At 51.8% G+C, this 19819-nt stretch overlaps 1 protein-coding gene across 5 annotated transcripts in view; it reads right to left on the bottom strand.

Moving 5' to 3' along the window:
* PPP3CC (protein phosphatase 3 catalytic subunit gamma) overlaps positions 1-18648 on the bottom strand; it is a 35253-nt gene extending 16605 nt beyond the window's left edge. For 2 of the 5 annotated variants that reach the window (XM_085080887.1, XM_085080886.1), the window contains exons 1-3: positions 18457-18647; positions 3946-4143; positions 3625-3749 (exon numbers count right to left, since the gene is read on the bottom strand). In XM_085080887.1, the coding sequence (XP_084937013.1) occupies positions 3625-3749; positions 3946-4143; positions 18457-18508 (375 nt within the window). In that variant the 5' untranslated portion in view covers positions 18509-18647. Of the gene's footprint in view, positions 1-3624; positions 3750-3945; positions 4144-18456 lie in introns of all 5 variants that reach the window. The other 3 variants (XM_085080888.1, XM_085080889.1, XM_085080885.1) reach the window with 2 other exon arrangements.
* Between the last annotated feature and the right edge of the window lie 1171 nt (positions 18649-19819).

Genomic DNA, 19819 nt, shown 5'->3' with positions numbered 1-19819 from the left:
AAGCGAAATGTCACTTTTCTGGGCTGGCAGGAGAACTTGGAAGTTGCTATAAATGAACCAAATGACTCGGAGAAAGAACCAGCCCTGGCATCAAAGCAAGGCAGAGACACAGCATCAATAGGGGAGGGTTTGGGATGTATGGAAGGTTGGCAGCTTGCAGAGGAGAGATTTTAAAACACATCTGAAGGGTTTTAAAGCGAAACGGGGATGAATTTGGCACCGCAATTCTTCCTGGACACGCCAGGGATGTGGAGAGAGACCATTCCCTGTGGTTGGAAGCACTTCCCAAGGATGTGGGGACTGCCAGGTACCAGGAGGACACGGAGTAAAGGACATTCAAGAGCCCTCGAGGGCTCCAGAGGGGCTGGAATGAGGAATGAGGGAGGTTTCTACACTTGCATGCCTCGGATGCTTCCTGGTGTTTTGCAGGGATTCTTTTCCCAGCCTTGCCCAGGGATTGATTAGTGCCTGCTTGCAATAGCCAAGGAGCAAACCCAGCCAGTTACAGCTTTTTGGGTTTAAATAATCTGAAATAATCTCCTTCTCTCCTCACCCTGCCTCTCATCCAGCCCACCAATCCACCTCCACTCCCACCTTACAGGGCTGACTGGATCTCTTTAATATTCTTCTGGATCTCTTTAATATTCTTCTGGATCAAAAGTGCATTAAATCAAGATTAACATATAATTCCATAATTAGACAGCAATCATGTGTCCTGCCATAACTGGACTGGAAGAACCAGCCTGGGAAAGGTGCATGCCATTATCACACCACTTTTCCTGAAAAATCTCCTCTTCCCATAGTTCTATTTCTGGTCATAACAACTGTTTCACTTTCTAATTTAACAAAATCATTCTATTCACTGTTTTCCAGCTTCACAGGCCAGGCTGGTCATTCCCTACCCATGAGCACAGACTTTTCTTGTGCCATTCTGGGATTTGGGACTAAAAGCTTCATGAAAGGAGCCTTTTTCCCACTGGGAAGCTGGTGGGAGAATCCTTCAGCAGGGCTCTGCCTCATCAGCATCTCCCAAAGGAGGAGTTCATCCCGATTTCCGTGCTGCCTGTCAGCCCAGCACTCTGCAGCTGGGATCTGTGACCAGTCAGTCTCGCTGTCACAGCAGGTTTGGGACAGCAAACCCTTCCCAGAGTCCCCTTCCATCAGCATTCCAGCTTTCACACGGTGCTTTCCCTCCCCTCTCCCCTCACAGCTCTTTTCTTTTAAAAAAAACACAACAACCAATCCACTCTTCATGGCCTCATTATACTGGGAATTCATGTTTTTAAATGAGAATTTCCCTGAGCCAGAGGCCCAGCAAGAATTTGTTGAATGATTTGCTGCCGACATCCAGCTGAGCTGATGAACTGAGAGCCTTTGGCAGGGTTGAAAGGTTTTGTCTGAGCCACGAAATTCCTTTTACCTGGACAACCAAATGCCTGGAGCCACAGGGAACACCTGGAAGGGATGTTTGGCCCTTCCACCTCCTTGGCCCCCACTCTGGCATCTTGTTTCCTGTCTGCCTGCAGCAGGATGCAATTAAACCATCCCCTCCTCTTTCGTTCAGCTAAAAGGTCACGGTTATTGAATCGTGGAATATCCTGAGCTGGAAGGAATCCACAGGGATCAGCCAGTCCAACTCCTGGCTCTGCTCAGGACACCCCCAGCTGCTCCAGGCAGGCCTTGGATCATCTCATGGATGCACAAGTTCGTGTGGTGAGTCACGAGGCTGCTGCTGGTGCTCCCCACCTTCCCAGCGGCCACATCACAGGGAAACCTGGATGCTTTTCCACCCCTGAGCCTCTGGGACACTCCAAACCTGCTGCTGTTTTAGTTTTTCATCCCTGGAAGTGTCCAAGGTCAGGCTGGATGGGGCTTGGAGCAACCTGGGATAGTGGAAGGTGTCCCTGCCCAGGGCAGAGGGTGGAATTAGGATTTAAGGTTTTTTCCAACCCAAACTATTCCAGGATTCCGTGATGATCCCAGCATGGAGAGACCAGGGCGCTGATCCCCAGCACTTCTGGAGATCTGGGAGTAAAATCTCCATGCCAGATCAATCCTGGGCTAAGAGCAGAGAGTGGGAGCAGCAGGGATCCAAACAATCCACACACAGACAGTGCCCAACAACTCTCACTTGAAAGTTGCTTGGTTAACACCAAAAAAATCCACCTTTTACCTCAGAAGGAGCTGCCGTGCTGGAGCACAATCCCTTTTCCAGGTAAACACACTCCTGCTGCAAACCCAACCCAGGAAATGCAGAGGAGCAGTGGGATGTGTCCTTCCCCTTCCTCCCGGGGGGCTCCTCCTGCCAGCACCACCCCAAATCCCAACAGCCCCACCTCTCCTGCATCCGTCCCTGCTCCCCTGGAAGAGGCTCCTCGTCACACCTTGGCTCCCTGTCAGGATTCCAGAGCGGGGCTGGAAGGGAGCCAGGGGCTGCTGGAGCTCAAGCTGTCGGTTGTGCTCTCCCTAAATCCTCTGCAGAATCCTTCAAAGAACCCCTTGCGCTCATCCCTGACAGTTCCTCCCCAAAATTCTTCACTGGGGAAGATTGCTCTGCAGGCCCAGCGGCTCAGCTGTTCCTGCAGACTCATTTTTCCAAGAGAAATCTCTCCATTTGTTATTCCAACCGATTTCTGCCACCTCCCAGGCCCCTGTTCCCCCAAAATCCCTTAGTTATGCTGCTTCCAACTGGGCTAAGTGCTCCACTTCCACTCTGCCCTGCCTCTGTGAAACCAGATGGCTGCAATCCCTTGGGATTTGTGGCATTTGCTAATAGCTGTCCCTTCCTGTCCCATCCCAGCTCTGCACTGAGCCAGCAGCAGCCACAGGGATTCACTGAATGCTTTGCTGTCCTGCAGACCAACAACTCCCAGCACTGCCCAGTCATGGAATCCCAGGGAGCTGCAAAGCCCTGACACAACCCAGGTGACTTTTACTCCTTTTTCCTGACCCCATTCCAACATTTCCAGAGGGAAGCAGTGGCTCAGGCACGTGGCCTTTTCTTTTCCTGCTCAGCTCAATCCTGCAGGTTGTCCAACATTTGCTCCCCACTGCCTGGTGGGATCCTGTTGCCTGCAGCACACCATCAACTGTCCCTCTGGTGTCCCTGAGTGACAGCTCCAAGTGACACTAAAACTCCACTCCAGAAGGCAGAGTTTAGGCATTAACCCCATCACTGCCACTTCACTGGCACTGGGTGAGGATCCAATGCTCAACCACAGCATTGGGACATCATTTTCCTGCCCAAAATCACACTGTGAGTCACCAACATCGTTTTCATCCTGTGCAGAACTCGAGTGGAGGGTAAATGAGATCTCTGGGTTTGGTGTTTGGACTGTTCTGAGCTGTATTTTACTGATTTTGAGCTGAATTTGAGCTGATTTTGAGCTGCATTTAACTGATTCTGAGCTGAATTTGAACTGATTTTGAGCTGCATTTAACTGATTCTGAGCTGTATCTTACTGAGCTGCATTTGATGATCCTGAGCTGCATTTTACTGATTCTGAGATGAATTTGAACAGATCCTGAGTTGTATTTAACCGATTCTGAGCTGGATTTTAATTGAGGTTCAACACTTTGGGTTCCTTTAACCCCAGCACCCCCAAGCTCCACTCCCTTGGTCACCTCTATACTGAAGTAGCCTCTGTCCACGTAGTCCCCCAGGAAGAGGTAGCGGGTGTTATTGGGTGATCCTCCCACTTCAAACAGCTTCATCAGGTCAAAAAACTGCCCGTGGATGTCACCACACACTGGGGGAGGAAGAAAAGCACAAAAGAAGGACAGAATTACCATGCTAAGAAGCAAGCTCACAACAGCGGCGAGGAGCAGAGTGTGGCCAAATCCTCTCTTCTGAGAGCTCAGCAGAGGTAAAAAACCTCTTGTGGGTGGAAGGAACACAGCCAAAAAGCTGCTGGGGTTCTCCTGGTTGTTATTTAGGACTCTGACCTGTGATAGGAGCCTCCACCTCGATCATGGTCTTCTCGTGCCTCAGGATGGCGGCGCCGTCGTTGATGATTTTCAGCGCCGCGTCCTCCTCCAGCCGCCCTTCCTTCACCAAGTGGCTCTTGAGGACGTCCAGCCTCGGCTTGCCATCCTCAAACACCTCCTTCAGAGTGAGCCGCTGCGTGGGAGGGAACGGGACAGCTGGAAAGGCAAGGGAAGGGAAGGAGTCAGCAACACGGTGTGTTTCGGGGAGAGGGAATGACAGGCTTTGCTTCCGAGCATCGAGCAGACACCCAGAAATGGAATTCCCACTGAAATGATGATCTCAAAGACTGGGAGAAGAGCTGAGCTGCCAGAGCTGCTGGATTCACCCCTCAGCTTGGCCAAGACCCCACTTTGTGTGGCCTAAACGCCACCTGAACCCACGCCAGAGCTGCTTCCCAATCCTGAGGGGATGCTCAGCATCCAAACCTAGAGGAGATTCCATGCAAACATCTGAAAAAACAGGAAAACCAGCAAGCCTGATGGAGCTGAGGGCGCTCAGCCTGGAGAAAAGGAGGCTCAGGGGGACCTTGTGGCTCTGCACAGCTGCTGACAGGAGGGGACAGCCAGGGGGTCAGGCTGTGCTCCAGGGAACAGGGACAGGAGGAGAGGGAACAGCCTCAGGCTGGCCAGGGGACAGGCAGGGTGGACAGCAGCAGGAATTTATCCATGGAAAGGGTTGTTAAATGTAGGAAGGAGTTGCCCAGGGAGGTGATGGAGTGTCCATCCCTGGAGTTTTCCAAGGATGGCCTGGATGTGGCACTCAGTGCTCTGGGCTGGGGACAAGCTGGGTACCAGGCACAGCTTGGACTCGGTGATCCTGAAGCTCTTTTCCAACCTGAACGACCCCATGATAAACCTAAATATGTTGAATTTAACAGGACAGAGCTGGCCAAACACCACAGCGAGAACGGCGGTGCCACCGCTCCCTTTTAAATGCAAATCCAGCAGCAATTTACCCTGCAAACCCCGAGAGGAAACGCAGAGAGGCGGCACAAGAGATCCTTTACAGCTGAACATCAATTTTCAAATCACAGGAACTGCAGGAGTGGCTCTAATGAAAGGGGAGCTGGTGCCTGCAGGAAGGTGGCCCTGCTTTCATCGATCCCTTTGGAAGTTGTGCTCTGCTGTCCCACGTGCCTGGAACACTCCAGAGCCTTCCCTGCCGAGCTGCCAATTAAAGAGGGTTAAACCCAGACCTGCTTAAACCAACACGGGCTGGAGGGGAGGTTTTGCTGCATCCACGGCTCAGCTCTGCTCCAAAGGGGGGAAAAAACCCTCTGGATTGGATGAGAAAATCGTTTTGCAGGATTTTTTTCCCCCTCTGGATCGGAGTGAGGTTGGTGCTGCAGGAGGAAATGAGGGAAGATGTGACACAAATAGGATCAGCTGGAATGAGGGAGGGCAAAAGGAGTTGGGTGGAAATGAGGGTCCAGGACTTGGAACAAGGGGTTTTTTGGGACACTGACAGGCTGGAAAATTATTTGTAAGTGCAAAAAACCCCATGGTCGTCCTGACATCTGCCATCTGACTCCCAAGGGAGCCCTTGGAGGTCAAATGATTTATAAGGAAGAGAACAGAGAAACAGGAACCATTCACCTCCACGTTCCCCATCATTCCAGACCCTCAAGCATGGCCAACACCTCCAGAGCCACCCTAAGAAGTGCAAACCCCCAGAAGTGAGGCTGGAGAGCTTGGAAAAGATGGGATGTGACCCCAGGAGCAGCACTGCCCATCCCACCATCCAGAAACCCACAAAAAGCTCCTGCCTTTGCCTTTCCCTGGTAGCCCCAGCGAGCAAAGTTATGCAAGACCAAATCTGAGGCTGCGCCAGTGTGAGCAGCCAAGAACTTTTATGTAAGTTCCCTCCTTGCCTTTGCACAGCTCCACTCCCTCCAGGAGCTGGGCACGACCAGGAATCAGCTCCTCCCCAGCTCTGCCCGGCCTTCAGCCACCCCACTTTTGTTAAAGATCTCAATTTTGTCCTTATTAATGCTCCATTCTCTTGGACAGAAGGAGAAGGATGCTCCTGCAGCCAGGCTGGGCTCTCCAGACAGCAGGAACAGCCCTGAGAGCAAACTGACCTGGGATTTTGTACCCCCAGGGCACTGAGAAGGGTGGAGGGACTCACCCAGTTCCTGCTCCTGTCTGAAAAATGGGGAGTAAACTCCTTATCTCCCAAAATAATCACAGAGTTGTGAAATGGTTTGGGATGGAAAGACCTTAAAGTTCATCCAGCCATGGGCAGGGACATCTTCAACTGTCCCAGGGTGCTCCAAGCTGGCCTTGGACACTTCCAGGATCCAGGAGCAGCCACAGCTCCTCTGGGAATTCCATCCCAGCCCCTCACAAGGAAGAATTCCTTCTGTAAATCCAACCTGAATTTCCCCTCTTTCAGCCCAAATTGCTCCCTGTGTGTCACTGCAATGCCCTGGTTGGTCCTGGAATGGCCAACTGGTTCAGCTCATCCTCAGATCAATGATCAGTGATCTCCCTCCTGATCAATGGAAATGATGGAAACACTCACAGCATTCCAAGAATTAAACCCTGTGACCTCCGTGCCACCTTCCCTCTGCACACAAACCCCAGTGCTGCACCCAGCCTTGTTTAAACAGTGAAATCTGCAGGTCTGGAGTTTATAATTCTGCCAAGGGCATCCAAATCCACTCCCAGGAAAAGGTAATTCCTGCTGTCCTCACAAGAAACCACGCTGAGGGCCAATCCACAAACAAAAGGACACAAAAGCAAGTGAAGTTTGAGGTGTGGAATGGATTAAAAGGTCAGGTGTGCCCAAGGGAAAATTAAAAGGAAAATTAAAGGGATATCTTTGCTGGACTCCAGGGCAAGACTCCATTGGCCATCAAATAAAATTAAGATTTTATTTGCCAAGCCTGGAGCAAGGAGGTATTTGCAACACTCTGAGAGGACATGGATGGTTAAGGATGGGAGAATTTGAGAAAAAGCTGCTTTTCCACCACCAACTCTCCCAACCCAGACCATCACCCATCCCTCAGTGCCAGGAGATTAAATTCCTGCAGGAAAAATTCACATTCCTCCCCATCATTGCCCTTAAAATGCACTTAAAATTCAGCTTCACCAGGGCTGCCCCATCCCCACCTCCAGACAGAGAAAACCAAGTGATCCACAAATGATTGTTTATATATCCCAGAGTCCCCTGGATGGCTGGACGGAGCAGCCGAGTTGGATTCATTACTGAAAAAGGAGCAAGAGCTCCGTGCCTGGAGTGGCAGTGCCAGGAAAATGCTGCTCCCAGGGTCTGCAGGGAAAAGGTGTCCCCAAAAAAATCCCCCAGGATCCAAAATTCCCAAGAATAGACTGGAGAGAGGTTTCCCTGTAGCTCCTGATGCCCATCAGGAAGGAAATCTGAAGGGCACTGGATGCAAAACCTTTTCCCTGCTTGCTCCTCGTTGCAGAGCAGATGGATGGAGATGCACTTTGGAGTGGAAAAAAGCACATTTTGGGGTAAAACAGGGATCTGGGCACTGAGGAAACCGGATGGGCTGTCAAAGGTAGAAAATTCCCAGGAAAAGTCCAGCAGGAACTATCCAAACCTCCTGAAAAAGGGAGAGGAAGCTCCAGTGCTGAGCTGGGCAGGGTGGGGTTTTTCTCCTCTTTCCCAATTTCCAAACAGCCCAATGTTATTTTTATCTGGTATTTTATTCCCATTCACACCTAACCTACATTCATCTATTCAAAGGTGAGGCCGGGACTCACATTGAGCCAGCTTGGGGAGAATAATGTGGAGAAATCCAGCATGGAAAAGTCACAGAGATGGCATTTTGGGCTCAGAGAAAAGTGGATTTTCGGGAGTTATTAATGGGAAACAAACCCCTGAAGGCAGGGGATGGATGTCACTGTCACCTCCAGCAATGCTCCAGCCACCCTGCTTCCTGCTGCTCCATCCCAGATCAGGGCAAAAGCAAGGACAGGTTGGATCTCACCAGCTGGGAGATGCTGGAATCCCAGAATCCCAGAATTATCCAGCTGGGAAAAGCCCTCCAAGGTCATCGATTCCAACCTGTGACCAATCCCCACCTTGTCACTGAGTGACACACTGGGTGTCACATCCAGGCACTCCTTGGGGTGGGAATTCCACCCTCTCCCAATGCCTGACCACCCTGTTTATCAGCAGCTACCCAATTTTCCATGGAATAATCTTTATGCTTCCTGAAATGATAAAACCACACGAATTTCTGGTCGTTAAACACAAAATATCTTTGCTTTAAGAATCCCCACTGTGGTTTCCGGGAGGTATTTTCTTCCCTGAGGTGCCTCAGGGTGAATTGATGTGAGATCCTGCAAAACCAGGTGTGTGTGTGCTCGATATTCTGATTTTTCCAAGCCTGGACAAATACTCTGTGCCATTTTCCAGGGCTGGCATGGGCAGCCTGACCCTGCTGTGGTACAGAACTGCTCGTTCCAGCTGCAGGAGCTCCATGGAAAAAAAAAAAAAAAAAAAAAGTAGAGTTTCATCACCTCCTACCTGAGGAAATAAGTAACTTCTCCCTTGTTAAGATAAACGACATTAATATTTTTAAAAAATCACTAAATAAAGCAAACACCTTCCTGTATAAAAGCAGCAAGAGCCAGGAAATATTATTATTATTAATTATTATTATTATTATTATTAGTGCCATTTCCATCTGTCTTCCCCCAAATTTTTGCATGTTCCAATCTTCCTTTTTTGCTCTAAGGAACCCCCAGATTTCAGCAGCCCCAGAGACTCACATATAGAGGGGAAATAAAAAATCCCAGAGTTTTGCTTCTCAGCCCTGGAAGTGCTGCAGGAAGAGCACAAGATTTGGGGTTTATCTGAATTCCTCTGGAACAGCAGCTCCTTTGAAGAGATGCCGTTTATAACGTCCCAGTTTTCTCCAGAACTCCTCGGAGTTGGATCTGACCTCCCAGCGAGCAACTGGTTTGGAGAGCTGCCTCTGATCCTCACCTGGAGCCACAGACTCCTTTTTGTAGGACAACCAGAATTATCTCCTCACAATAACCCTAAAAATATCTGCATTGTAGGAGCTGAATGAATGATTTCTTCGAAGGGGACGGTCGCAGTCATCCCAAAACAGAGCTGTTCCCAGCAGCAAATCTGTCCCTGGCCTCATCAACTTCCTCCCAGCCATTCCAGGAGTAACACCCAAAATTTGAGGCCACGTTGGGAGAACCTGGCAGGCCCGGGCTGAGCAGGAGCCAGGTGCATTTAAGGCTAAAAAAAGCAGGTGACAGCTCTGTGCATGGAAATGCAAACACAAACACAGCACAGCCCTGGCCACGCTCGGGGCTCCCAAGGAAACACAGCATGCAAAGCCAAAAGGATAAAAACCCACACAAACCTGAGCCCAGCCATGAATTTTGAAGGAAATATTATAGAATCAGCAAATTCCAGAATGATTTAGGTGGGGAAGAACCTTTAAGATCATCTTGCTCCACCACACCTTCCACTAGACCAGGCTGCTCCAGCCTGGACTTGAACACTTTTTTTTTTCACAGATTTTCTGGGAAAAGCATTCCAGTGCCTCACCACCCTCACAGGGAAGAAATACAGACCCTGAAACCTTACAGCTCCTTGAACTGTGCTCACATATCCCTAAAAACTTGCGGACAGCAGGTGATTATCCTGAAATGGCTCTGCTGGCAATTTGGCTGGCAAATAGTGAGGCCAGGAAAAACCAAGGTGCCTTTGCAGAGGAGGATTCCCCAGCAGAGCTGAGGCCAAGGTTTTGCCACGGCTGCCAATTCCAGAGGCAGCAGGGATGGTCCCACGAGGTGGAGCTGGAACTCTGCTCCCTCTCCCGGAGGAGCTGGGCAGGATTAAACCCGGGAGTATTTAATTAGAACAGAGGCGACTTAAGCCCGTCAGCCACACCAGCCAGGAGAGCTGCTCACAAAGCCTTCCTGGCATGGCAGCAAGGGCTCTTCACACCCCAGACCCTGCCCTGACTCTGGGATGAAGCCAAACCCAGACCTGGATCTGCAGTGGTGGTGTTGGTTCTGCTCCTGCCAAAGCTCCCTGTGGCTCAGAGACCTCAAAAATGCTCTCAGTGGGCACTGAGTGTCCTCAGCCTGCTTGAAGTGGTAAAATCCATATTTGCCTTCAAGGTCCATCAAGTTTCCAGCTCAGATTTGGCTCTTAATGACCAGCACTGATGGGGATTTTCGTGGGATTGTCATCGAGCCAATCTGTCCAGAGTCAAGTCCTCTGCCAGGGATGTGGGCTCTGGACGTCACCGAGTGCCAACTCACCAGCATCGGGCAAGGAGAGCCCAAAACCCTGCAATTCCAGCCTGGAAAACCTCTCTCTTTGAGACCCTCAAGCTCTACAGACTTTCCAGAGGTTAAAAATCGATGTATTTGCAGAAAAGCATCACTCAACAAACCCAATGTCTCCCTCTGATCGGTGGGATGGTCCCTGGGCAACTCCAGGGAGTTGCTGCAAAGTTTGAGGAAAAAACGAGGGGGGAAAGGAGGAGGAAAAGGAGGAGGAAAAGGAGGAGGAAGAGGAGGAGGAAGAGGAGGAGGAAGAGGAGGAGGAAAAGGAAGAAGAGGAGGAGGAAAAGGAGGAGGTTTAGAGCAAACAGCTGCAGCTACTTTAAAAAAAAAGCAGGAGCCAGGAGGGGATTCCTAGATGTCAGCAGGCAGGGAAATTCACCACCTGTTTCCCAAGGTTCCAGCACGGCCACTAATAGATCATTAATGGAGGCACAGCGGGGGCTTTGTGGAAAAGGCAAATCCCGGGAATGTGAACCCGACCCTCCCGCCGGCTCCCGAGGGGCTTCTGGATCCCATTTCAAACCTGCTTTAAGCAAACACAACTTTGCACGTTGTGTCCTTCCAAGATCTCGCTGCGGGGAGTGGGTTGATCCACGTGGGAATCCTGGATAAAATAACTCCCTGGAATATTCCTGCTGGAATCCCAGCGTTGTGGTGGAAGAGCCCTTGGAGAAGGCAGGGTTTGGATGCATCCAGCAAAAGGTGGTCACAACGTGGGTAAATGGGAATTGTGAGCATAAAATGATGGATTCACACACAATCAGGGTCTTGGTTTCTCTTCTCTTCCCATCTCAGGCCTTAATCCTTCATCCTGAGTGGGATCCTCACTGCATCCAACTGCTCTGGATCAAACATTCCCTGTAAGGTGTCTATTCCCAGGTTTGGGAATATCTACAGCCACACGTCACCTCACACCACACCGAGGTGCTGATGGTCCACAGGGAGCTGCAAAGGAATTCCAATCTTCCCAGCAGCCTCCCTGGACATCAGCCAGGGCAGTTCTCTTGCAATCCAAAAAAGCAGCTCCCCAAAAAATGGGATAAATGAGTCCCAGTACCACTTTCAGAGCAGCTTCCCAGACCTGCACGTGCCAGGGATGGAGCAGAGTGAGAGGAGCCTCCAGTTCCTGCTGAAGCAGCAATTCCAGCCTCTGTGCCCTGGCTAGTCTCTGCCAGCGGGAAACCCTCGTGGTATTTTTCCAAGACATCACCTTTGGGATAATATTCTGTTTGAGAAGCCATTTTACTGTGTTTTGCTATGCTCAGCAGCTGATAAAAGGGAATATTTTCTGGAGCAATCTAGGATGACACCACTTCTCCCTGTTCTCCTGAAATCCACCCTGAGTCACTTGCCTTACATAGGGAAGATCCTGGAAAACTCCCCAGCTCCACCTTGGAGCATCCAAAGTGCTTTAAAATCATATTTTTCAGGCCCACCATGGCAAAGGGAAGCCCTGAGGGCAGACTGATGGAGAATTTTGGAGAGACAAACCCACCAAGCTCCTCAGGGAGCTTCCAGCCAGAAGAGACCCCACTGTTCCACATGCTCTGCTCCTTGAGGAAACAGGGAGATCACAGAATCCCAGGATGGTTTGGCTTGGAAGAGACCTTAAGGATCACCTCGTTCCACCCCTGCCCTGATGCTCTCACCAGGCAGCAGTGAGGTTTTGTTTCAGAGCCTGGAAAAGTTGGAGAACAGCCTGGATAGCCCAACACTCCTCCTCCTGCCAGGAAAATCCTTAAAATCTGCACTGAGATCCCTTTTTCCTCCTGCTTTAGAGCACTCTCTGACACAGGAGCATCCACCCTCCATCCTCCACCTCACCTCTGCTCCAACCCATCATTCCCTCCTGTCCTGAGGGGTTTTCCCAGGATATCTGTGCATTCCCCATCCCTGGAAATGTTCAAGGCCAGCTTGGAGCAACCTGGGACAGCGGAAGGCTGCAGTGGGGATGCAATGAGAGGAACTTTAAGATCCTTTTCCAACCCAAACCATTCCGGGATTCCACACCCGACCTGGCTCTGCGGTGCCACCGGAATGTGCCCCTTTGGCACGGCCACCCAGGAGCCACCGGGAGCCAAGCCTTGCATTATAGGATCACGCTGATGCCTTTACGTAGCTCCTTCCCTCGTTCCTGCTGCTTAATGATGTCTAATTCCATTAGGACCCGAGCCATGGCCGTCCCGTAAACACACCCCCTTGGATGTCCCAGCGCCATCCCCGGCGGGATCGGGCAGGGAATACCTGGAAAACCGGCCAAGCAGGGAAGGATCCCGGACAAATATAGATCTCCAAGGAGTATCTTTAGATTAGCAGGCAGCTCTGCCCCCACTGAGACCCCAGGATTTACCTAAATAGCTCCTTCAGCACAGCCCAGCGCTCGGAGCTATTTTAAGCCAGCACCCTGCCCTACTTCCTAAGGAACAGCATTCCCTGCTCCTGCCTTCTCCTGCCAGTGCAGCCAGAGCAGCCCCAAAGCCACTCTTCTCCACTCTGACACCTCTCAGTAAAGAAAAAATACTCTTTTGGCGTGGTAACCAATTAATCCGGGCTCATTTATTGCCACAAGGCCCTTCACGGCCTCCAGCAAGGAAAACGGGATTAACCTTTCCCAGCCTGATATCCTGAAATTTAACATTAAACGGTGGAATGCAGAGGAGCACGACCTTCCCTGCTGCCCAGGCCACCTCCAGCACCCATGTGAAGCAGTTGGTGTCATTCCCAGAGGGAAGGGATAAATCCCAACCCAATCCACGTGTCCTGATGCTGTTCCCTAAGGGGGTTTTGTGCCCAAGGCTGGGTTTGGGATTTGCCACCAGCATTTCTGTTAATTAGCACATTCATTAGCATGTTTATTAGCACTGCAGAGCATCCCCGTATCCCAGGGATACAAACTGAGCACCTCTGGCTCTGTCTGGGGCATCCCAGGGCTCAAGAACGTGCTGGAGAGGAACAGCTTGTGTTATCCCAAGATATTTGCCTGTGGGATATCATCCCAAGATATTTTGGGATGAAATGCCACAAGATCCAGCAAAATCAGCCCCAAGCTTGGTGCAGCCACAAACTAGCCACTTTTCCCAGCACATCCCATTTATGGATAATGAAGAATCTTTCCTGTTTATATATAACAATAACAATAATATCAGATTTACTCAGACACCTGTGCCATCTAGGATTTCTGGAAACTCCCCCCAAAATATCACATTCCCAAGTAATTAGGTGGGATCCCAAGGGGTTCCTGCTTTAAGGACTGCCTCACCCCACACCTCCTTGAGCTCTGTCCAGCCAAGTTGCTGTATTATGACACAACTTGCTTTTTAGGGATCCCCCTCCACGTCTTGACCCTGGTGGCATTCGCACTTTTCCCTTGGCATCCCAAGGTCTGAGCACATGGACCTTGGCCTTTACTCCATTTTTAGCCATTTTCCCAGCTCCTTCTCCCCCTGGGTATTCCTTAATTCCTCCAAAATATCAACACTAAAAGAGCCAAACCAACCAGAGCATTTAAAACCCCACAATTTCCTTTATACTTAAGATTTTCCTCAATTAAAAAGCTACTTTGACTTTCCTATCGGCGCGTGCTCTGCGACGAAAATTCCCAACACCTCCCAACCTGGAGAAAATCCAACGCTCAAGCTTTCCAGACTTGTAGCTAACATTAAAAAACAAGGTGGGAAGAGAAAGCTGCACGTTTTTCATCCCCCAAAAGCATCTTCAGGCGGCGAGATGAACTGGAACAGCCTCTGAACTGTGCGGAGCTCTCCGAGGAGGCAGCGATTGATGTGCCGCTGGGTTTGGGATCCCCAGGGGCTGCGGGAGCCTCGCGGAACAAATCCCGGGGGAATGCACTCCGAGTCTCTGCCACGCTCTGGAGGCACATGGAGAGGAGGGAGAACTCCTCAGGTGGGATTCAAACTGGGATGAGGAGGCAGCTGAGGTGGCACCGAGGCTGCAGGAGCTCCCTGTGTTCTAACACTCCCAAAAATCTCGGCTAGTTGTGGAACGGATCAGTGACAGCGCGGAATAATGGATTATGGAATGGGGTGGGTTGGAAGGACCTTAAATCCCATCCAGTCCCACCTCCTTCCACTAGACCAAGTTGACCCAACCTAGCCTTGGACACTTCCAGGGATCCAGGAGCAGCCACAGCTCCTCTGGGAATTCCATCCCAGCCCCTCAACGTTGGATTTCCTCCCAACATCCTGCCTATCCCTGCCCTCTGGCAGTGGGAAGCCATTCTCCCTCATCCTGGCACTCCAAACCCTTGTCCCAAGATCCTCTCCCTGCTGAAACACATCCAGGAGATTCCCACACTGATATTTCAGGGAACATCACATCAAGGGTTTTAAAATTCCCACACACACCTTGAATGCCTTCCATTTGGGAAAAAAACCAAACTGGACATGCAGAAAGGTGCCTGGGAGTCCTTAAGAAAGGACAGCAAAGCACAAATTTGGAAAATCCACCTGTTTCCAGGACACCTTTGGCTACAGCACCAGCCCCAGCTTTACACCACAATTCCCATGTTCCACCCCATCTCAAAAAAGCAGGAATCCACTTCAGGAATCACAGCCAGACATGATGGAAGAGGATGGGATTTAGGGATGTCTCTGATTTCCAATATCAGCTGCCAAAAAGAGGGCACTGAATCCTAACTGCTCCCACCTAGCAGCTTCCCAACATTTTGTCCACAATAAACAAAATAATAACACACAGATAGAGGAAAAATTCTAGTGGATTACTTGCTCTGGCTCGGCCTGGTGTCTAAATAGCAATATCCTGGGTTTTTAAAGGATTTGTCATGGATGCAACTGCACACAGAGAGAGCTGGGTGACCTCCCAGCACTGTCAGGTGTCTGTGGGAAGGATCCAGACATTCCCAGAGGATGTCACACCTTCCAGCAGGGAGAATGGAGCACAAAACTCAACAAAAAAATGCAATAAAAGCCCTGCAGGTTTGTTTTAAAGGGGCACAGAGAGGGGAAACACCCTGAGCTGCAGGGTTCATGCACTGCAGCAGCCCAAAGCATCATTCCCACCTGCCTGAATAATGTGGATTTCACAGGAGGTGGATCCACCAGTCAATTCCGTGGATCCATCAGGTAATTCAAGCCTGAATTTGGGCTAATGCAGACAACCACACCCTCTAAACCCTCAGATCTCCTGCAGAACCTTCCTGAGTGCTCTGTGGAGACCACCAGGTTTGGACATTAATGATCTCTATCACTATCAACCATCAGTTTCCTGCAAAACTGGGCTACAAAGAGCAACCCTTGCCTCAAAATTTCAGATTTTAATAAAAAGTAACTCCTGGCAAACCCTAACATTCGAGATTGCAAAAAAAAGCAATTCTTGACCTATCCCAAAAGTCAAGGTTTTAATAAAAACCAATTCTTGAAGCACCCAAAATGTGATGATTTTAAAAAAAGCAATTCCTGGCCTACCTCAAAATTCAAGATTTTAATAAAAATCAATGCTTGATGCACCCCAAAATTTGAGATTTTAATAATGAAGCTCCCCCAGCACAAGTTTTAGGCCAAAACTGCATTTCCTCTGACTGAACGTAATTACAGTTCACGCTTCTGCAGGGCCCTGGAGATGTAAATATATAGGTTAAACATAGTTAAAATTCCACATCCTACTTAATTGCAGGCATTTTCCACGGAACAAAACGAGCTTTCATCTTCAGCTTTTAATTATTAATAACCAAGAACAATGTCACCACCTTTAAACAATAATCCCGGCCTCAGAAGGTGATATTTCTCCCCAAATTTCCACAAGCGCTCGAGTGTACCCGGGGGAATAAGACGCAATTTTTGGGATGTTCACGTGGATTTTTGGAGTGCTGGAGCACGGAGCGAGCAGGCCTTGAGCTTCCACCCCACCTGGATGGGGATTAATGACCGTAATTAGCGGGACCACGCGGTTTTGGGGGTTTGCCAAATCCCTGAGAGGCACCAGCAGGATCCCTGAGTGATTCCCGGGATCTGGAAGCTCCGGCAGCAGGGAAAACGCCTGGATCAGGCCGACTCAGCTGAATCATAATGGCTGCATTGACATTACCTTTCCCCAACAAGGCCAACCTAAACACAGGCAGCTGCCTGGGATTTAGCAGGAGATTTACGGACAGCACCGAGACCTACAAATCACCACGCCACACGCACGGCCCTGGGAACACCCCGGATCCCCCAAATCTGCGAGAATTCCGGGATTATTCCCACCAAAAAATCCTCCCCCCGTGGGCAGAGCTTCCCCGAGCCCGAGGGGCCTCCACGCTCCGGCTGCCACCCGGATCCCCTTTCCCTGGGTTTGAGGTTATTAACATCAAACATGTGATCGGCCACATGACAGGCTAAAAAGGAAAAAAAAAAAAAAAAAAAAAATAGAAAGGAAAAGAAAAAAAATCGCTTGGACACATCCAGAGGGGAAGGGAGAGATGGCAGCGTGGTGGGTACACCTCCATGGCCGTGGATTACAACCATTCCTGGGAAATCGCTCCTTTTCCGAGCGGCCCGGAATGATGGAAGCCATGGCGGGAGGAGGTTTAATAACGGGGTGATTGTGTAACTTGGAGCCTCCCGGCGAAAGTTGAGGCACCCGGTGGATGTTCCCGGTGCGTGGGGACGAGGATGGCACCGGATCAATTAGGGCAGCGAAATGTGCATCCCCCCCAGCCTCCTCCTCCTCCTCCTCCCGATCCAGGAGTTTCTCCGCTAACGTATTTCTCTCCTCATTAACTGCTTCGGTGTCTTCTGCTCTTTCCAAAATAGTACCTACTATAACGGGGCCGCAGAGGGGGCCAGCTGGCACCCGCCGCGGGGCATCCAGGCACGGAGCGGGGATTTGGGGGAGGAAAGACACGGGGAGCTGGCGGGATGAGGGCAGGGAGGGCTGTCATCCCCCCCTGCCCCCAAATCCTCAGGGGAACCCCACTTCCATTGGGCTCAGCATCCCAATCTGGGGGTGAGCACCTCGTGGGGGTGATGCAGCCCACCCCAGGATGGGGATCCCTCCTCAGAAGGGATGTTGTCTGCTGTCACCCCTCCCTTGTCACCCCAGCTGTGCCCCTGTCCCCCCATCCTTGCACTGAGCGGAGAATGGAGGGAGGGGGCTGCATCCTCTTGGATATGGGGGGCTAAGAATGCCCCCCTCACCCCCCAGCACAGGTGCCCACCCCGAAAACAGAGATGCCCCCACAAATTAAGGTCCCTCAGCGCCTCTGCAGAGGTTTCTGATAGAACAGGGGGTGTCCCCCTGCCTGACACCCCCAGTCAGGGCTGTCCCTTAAGGGGGGTGTCCCACTGGACCTCTCCTCCTGCTGCTCCAGGCGTCCCCCTCACTCTCTTTTGGGGATGACCCCCCAAACCATGTCCTCCCTGGTTTTCCGGGCTCCCCCAAGCCTGAGGGTGTCCCCCAATCTCCCCCCACTCAGGGGATGATCCCCCCCAAACCACAGTCCCTTTAAGGGGGGGTCACTCACCAGAACACCCCCTCCTCACCACTCCAGGCATCCCAACCCCCCCAGGGCCCTCCTTTAACGGGGGTGCCCCACCAGAGCACCCCCCTACCCAAAAAACCCCAAAATCCCGCTGTCCCCACCCTTCCTCCGGGATCCCCCAGCCTGGGGACCCCCTCTCAAATCAGGCTCTGCCTCCAAAATAGCTTCCCCCCCATCCAAACCAGGCATCTCCACGCTTTTCTCCTGGCCTCCCCAGCTGGGGGGAGTCTCCCCCAACCTGGGACCCCCCCAAACCAAGGGTACCCCAAATTTCTGGGGAATACCCCGCTATTCCAGCCTCCCCCTCCTCCCATATCACGCTCCCCCCCTCTCCTTTCTCCAGGCTCTCCCAACCTGAGGACCCCCCCCAAAATGAGCCCCCCCCCTTTTTCTTCGGGCTCCCCCACTTTGGGGACGCCCCCCTTTAACCACCTCCTTTTTGGGGGCTCCCCCAGCCTGGAATCCCCCTTAAAATCACGCTTCCCCCCCCGCTTTTCTCCGGCCTCCCCCGAACCAGGTGCCCTCCCTAAACCAGGCACATTTCCCTCCCTTTTCTCGGGGCTCCCCCAGCCTGGGGACCCCCAAACCTCGCTTCCCCCCCGTTCCCCGCGGCCCCCCTCAGCCGAGCCCCCCCGCGCCCCCCGCGCAGGCAGGGGGCGCCCTCGCCGCCCCCTCACCCTTGACGATGCGCTCGGTGGTCGGCAGCTTGTTGTGGCCGCGCCCGGACATGGTGGCGGCGGCGGCACCGCTCCCCGCTCCGCACCCCCTCACCCGGAGCGGGGGCCGCGCGGGTGCTCCCGGCGGACCCGCTGGGCTGCCCCGGCGGCGGCTCCGCGGCGCTGCGCTCCCCCCGTCCCGCCCCCGCCGCCGCCGCCACACCGCCCTCCGCCCTCTGCCCCCCCCCCAGCCCGCGCCTGCGCCGCGCCCGCCCCGCCCCGCCCGCCATCTTGGAGGGGAAGGGGGCGTTGCTAAGCAACGGGGGGGCAACATGGCGGCGGCGCTGAGGGGGGAGCGCGGGGATGGCGCTGACGGTGTTCGAGCAGCGGTCGGGCGTAGTGAGGGGGGCAGAGGGATGGCATCCCGCTCTGCGTTGGGATCCACCCTCTGCCCTGGGTAACGACACCTTCCACTATCCCAGGTTGACCCAGCCTGGCCTTGGACACTTCCAGGGATGCAGGGGCAGCCACGGCTCCTCTGGGAATTCCATCCTAATATCTCACCCAAATCTCCGCTTTCCCAGTGGGAAGCCACTCCCTGTGTCCTGTCCCTCCATCCCTTGTCCCCAGTTCTCTCCAGCTCTCCCGGAGCTCCTTCAGGCCCTGGAAGGCTCAGGTTTCCCTGGAGCTTCTCCAGGTGAACATTCCCAGCTTTCCCAGCCTCTCCATAGCCAACACTCCTTAGACATAACATTTTCAAGGGAAAGGAAAAACCCACCACTGTAAGATGAAGAAGGGCAGGTTTAGATGGGATATTGGGAACAAATTGCTCCCCAAACCATTCCAAGGATTCCACTACCCCATTCAGCACCTTTCGCTGAGGTAACTCAGGTTTCAGGCATTCACCAAAACACAAGGATTTTGCAGCAAAAAAGAGCCCACCCAAAGTGCTGAAGAGCGGGAGCAAGTCAGATGCTCACTGCGACCTTCCTTGCTTAATAAAACATTTATTTTTTTATAAAACACCCCACAATGTCAAGATTTGGTTTCTTTAGCTGCAACAGGGTTTCTAAAAATTGCATTTGCTGCCCAGAGTTGGCAGCTGCAGGGAAATGGTGTAGAAAAAGGCAGAAAAAGGGAAGTAGAAAAGCAAAGTTTGCTTTTTTTTCCCTCTAATGCAGGGTGGGAAAACAAGGAGACAAACAGAGCCCAGGTGGTGTGAGCTGGAGAGGAATCCAGCATCCCACACATTCCAACCAAACCCTGGCTTGGAAATATATTTCAGATAAATTATAAAATAAAATAAAAAAAAATATATATATTAAAAAAAAAAGAGGAAAGGTTTTTTGGAGCCGCAAAGGCCGTGCCATGCGGGCAGGCCAGG

Source organism: Lichenostomus cassidix, chromosome 22 (assembly GCF_008360975.1).
Source record: "Lichenostomus cassidix isolate B80296 chromosome 22, HeHo_3.0, whole genome shotgun sequence".
NCBI classification, from domain to species: domain Eukaryota; kingdom Metazoa; phylum Chordata; class Aves; order Passeriformes; family Meliphagidae; genus Lichenostomus; species Lichenostomus cassidix.
Note: the sequence above shows the minus strand (reverse complement) of the source record. Positions and strands in the feature narration are given on the sequence as shown.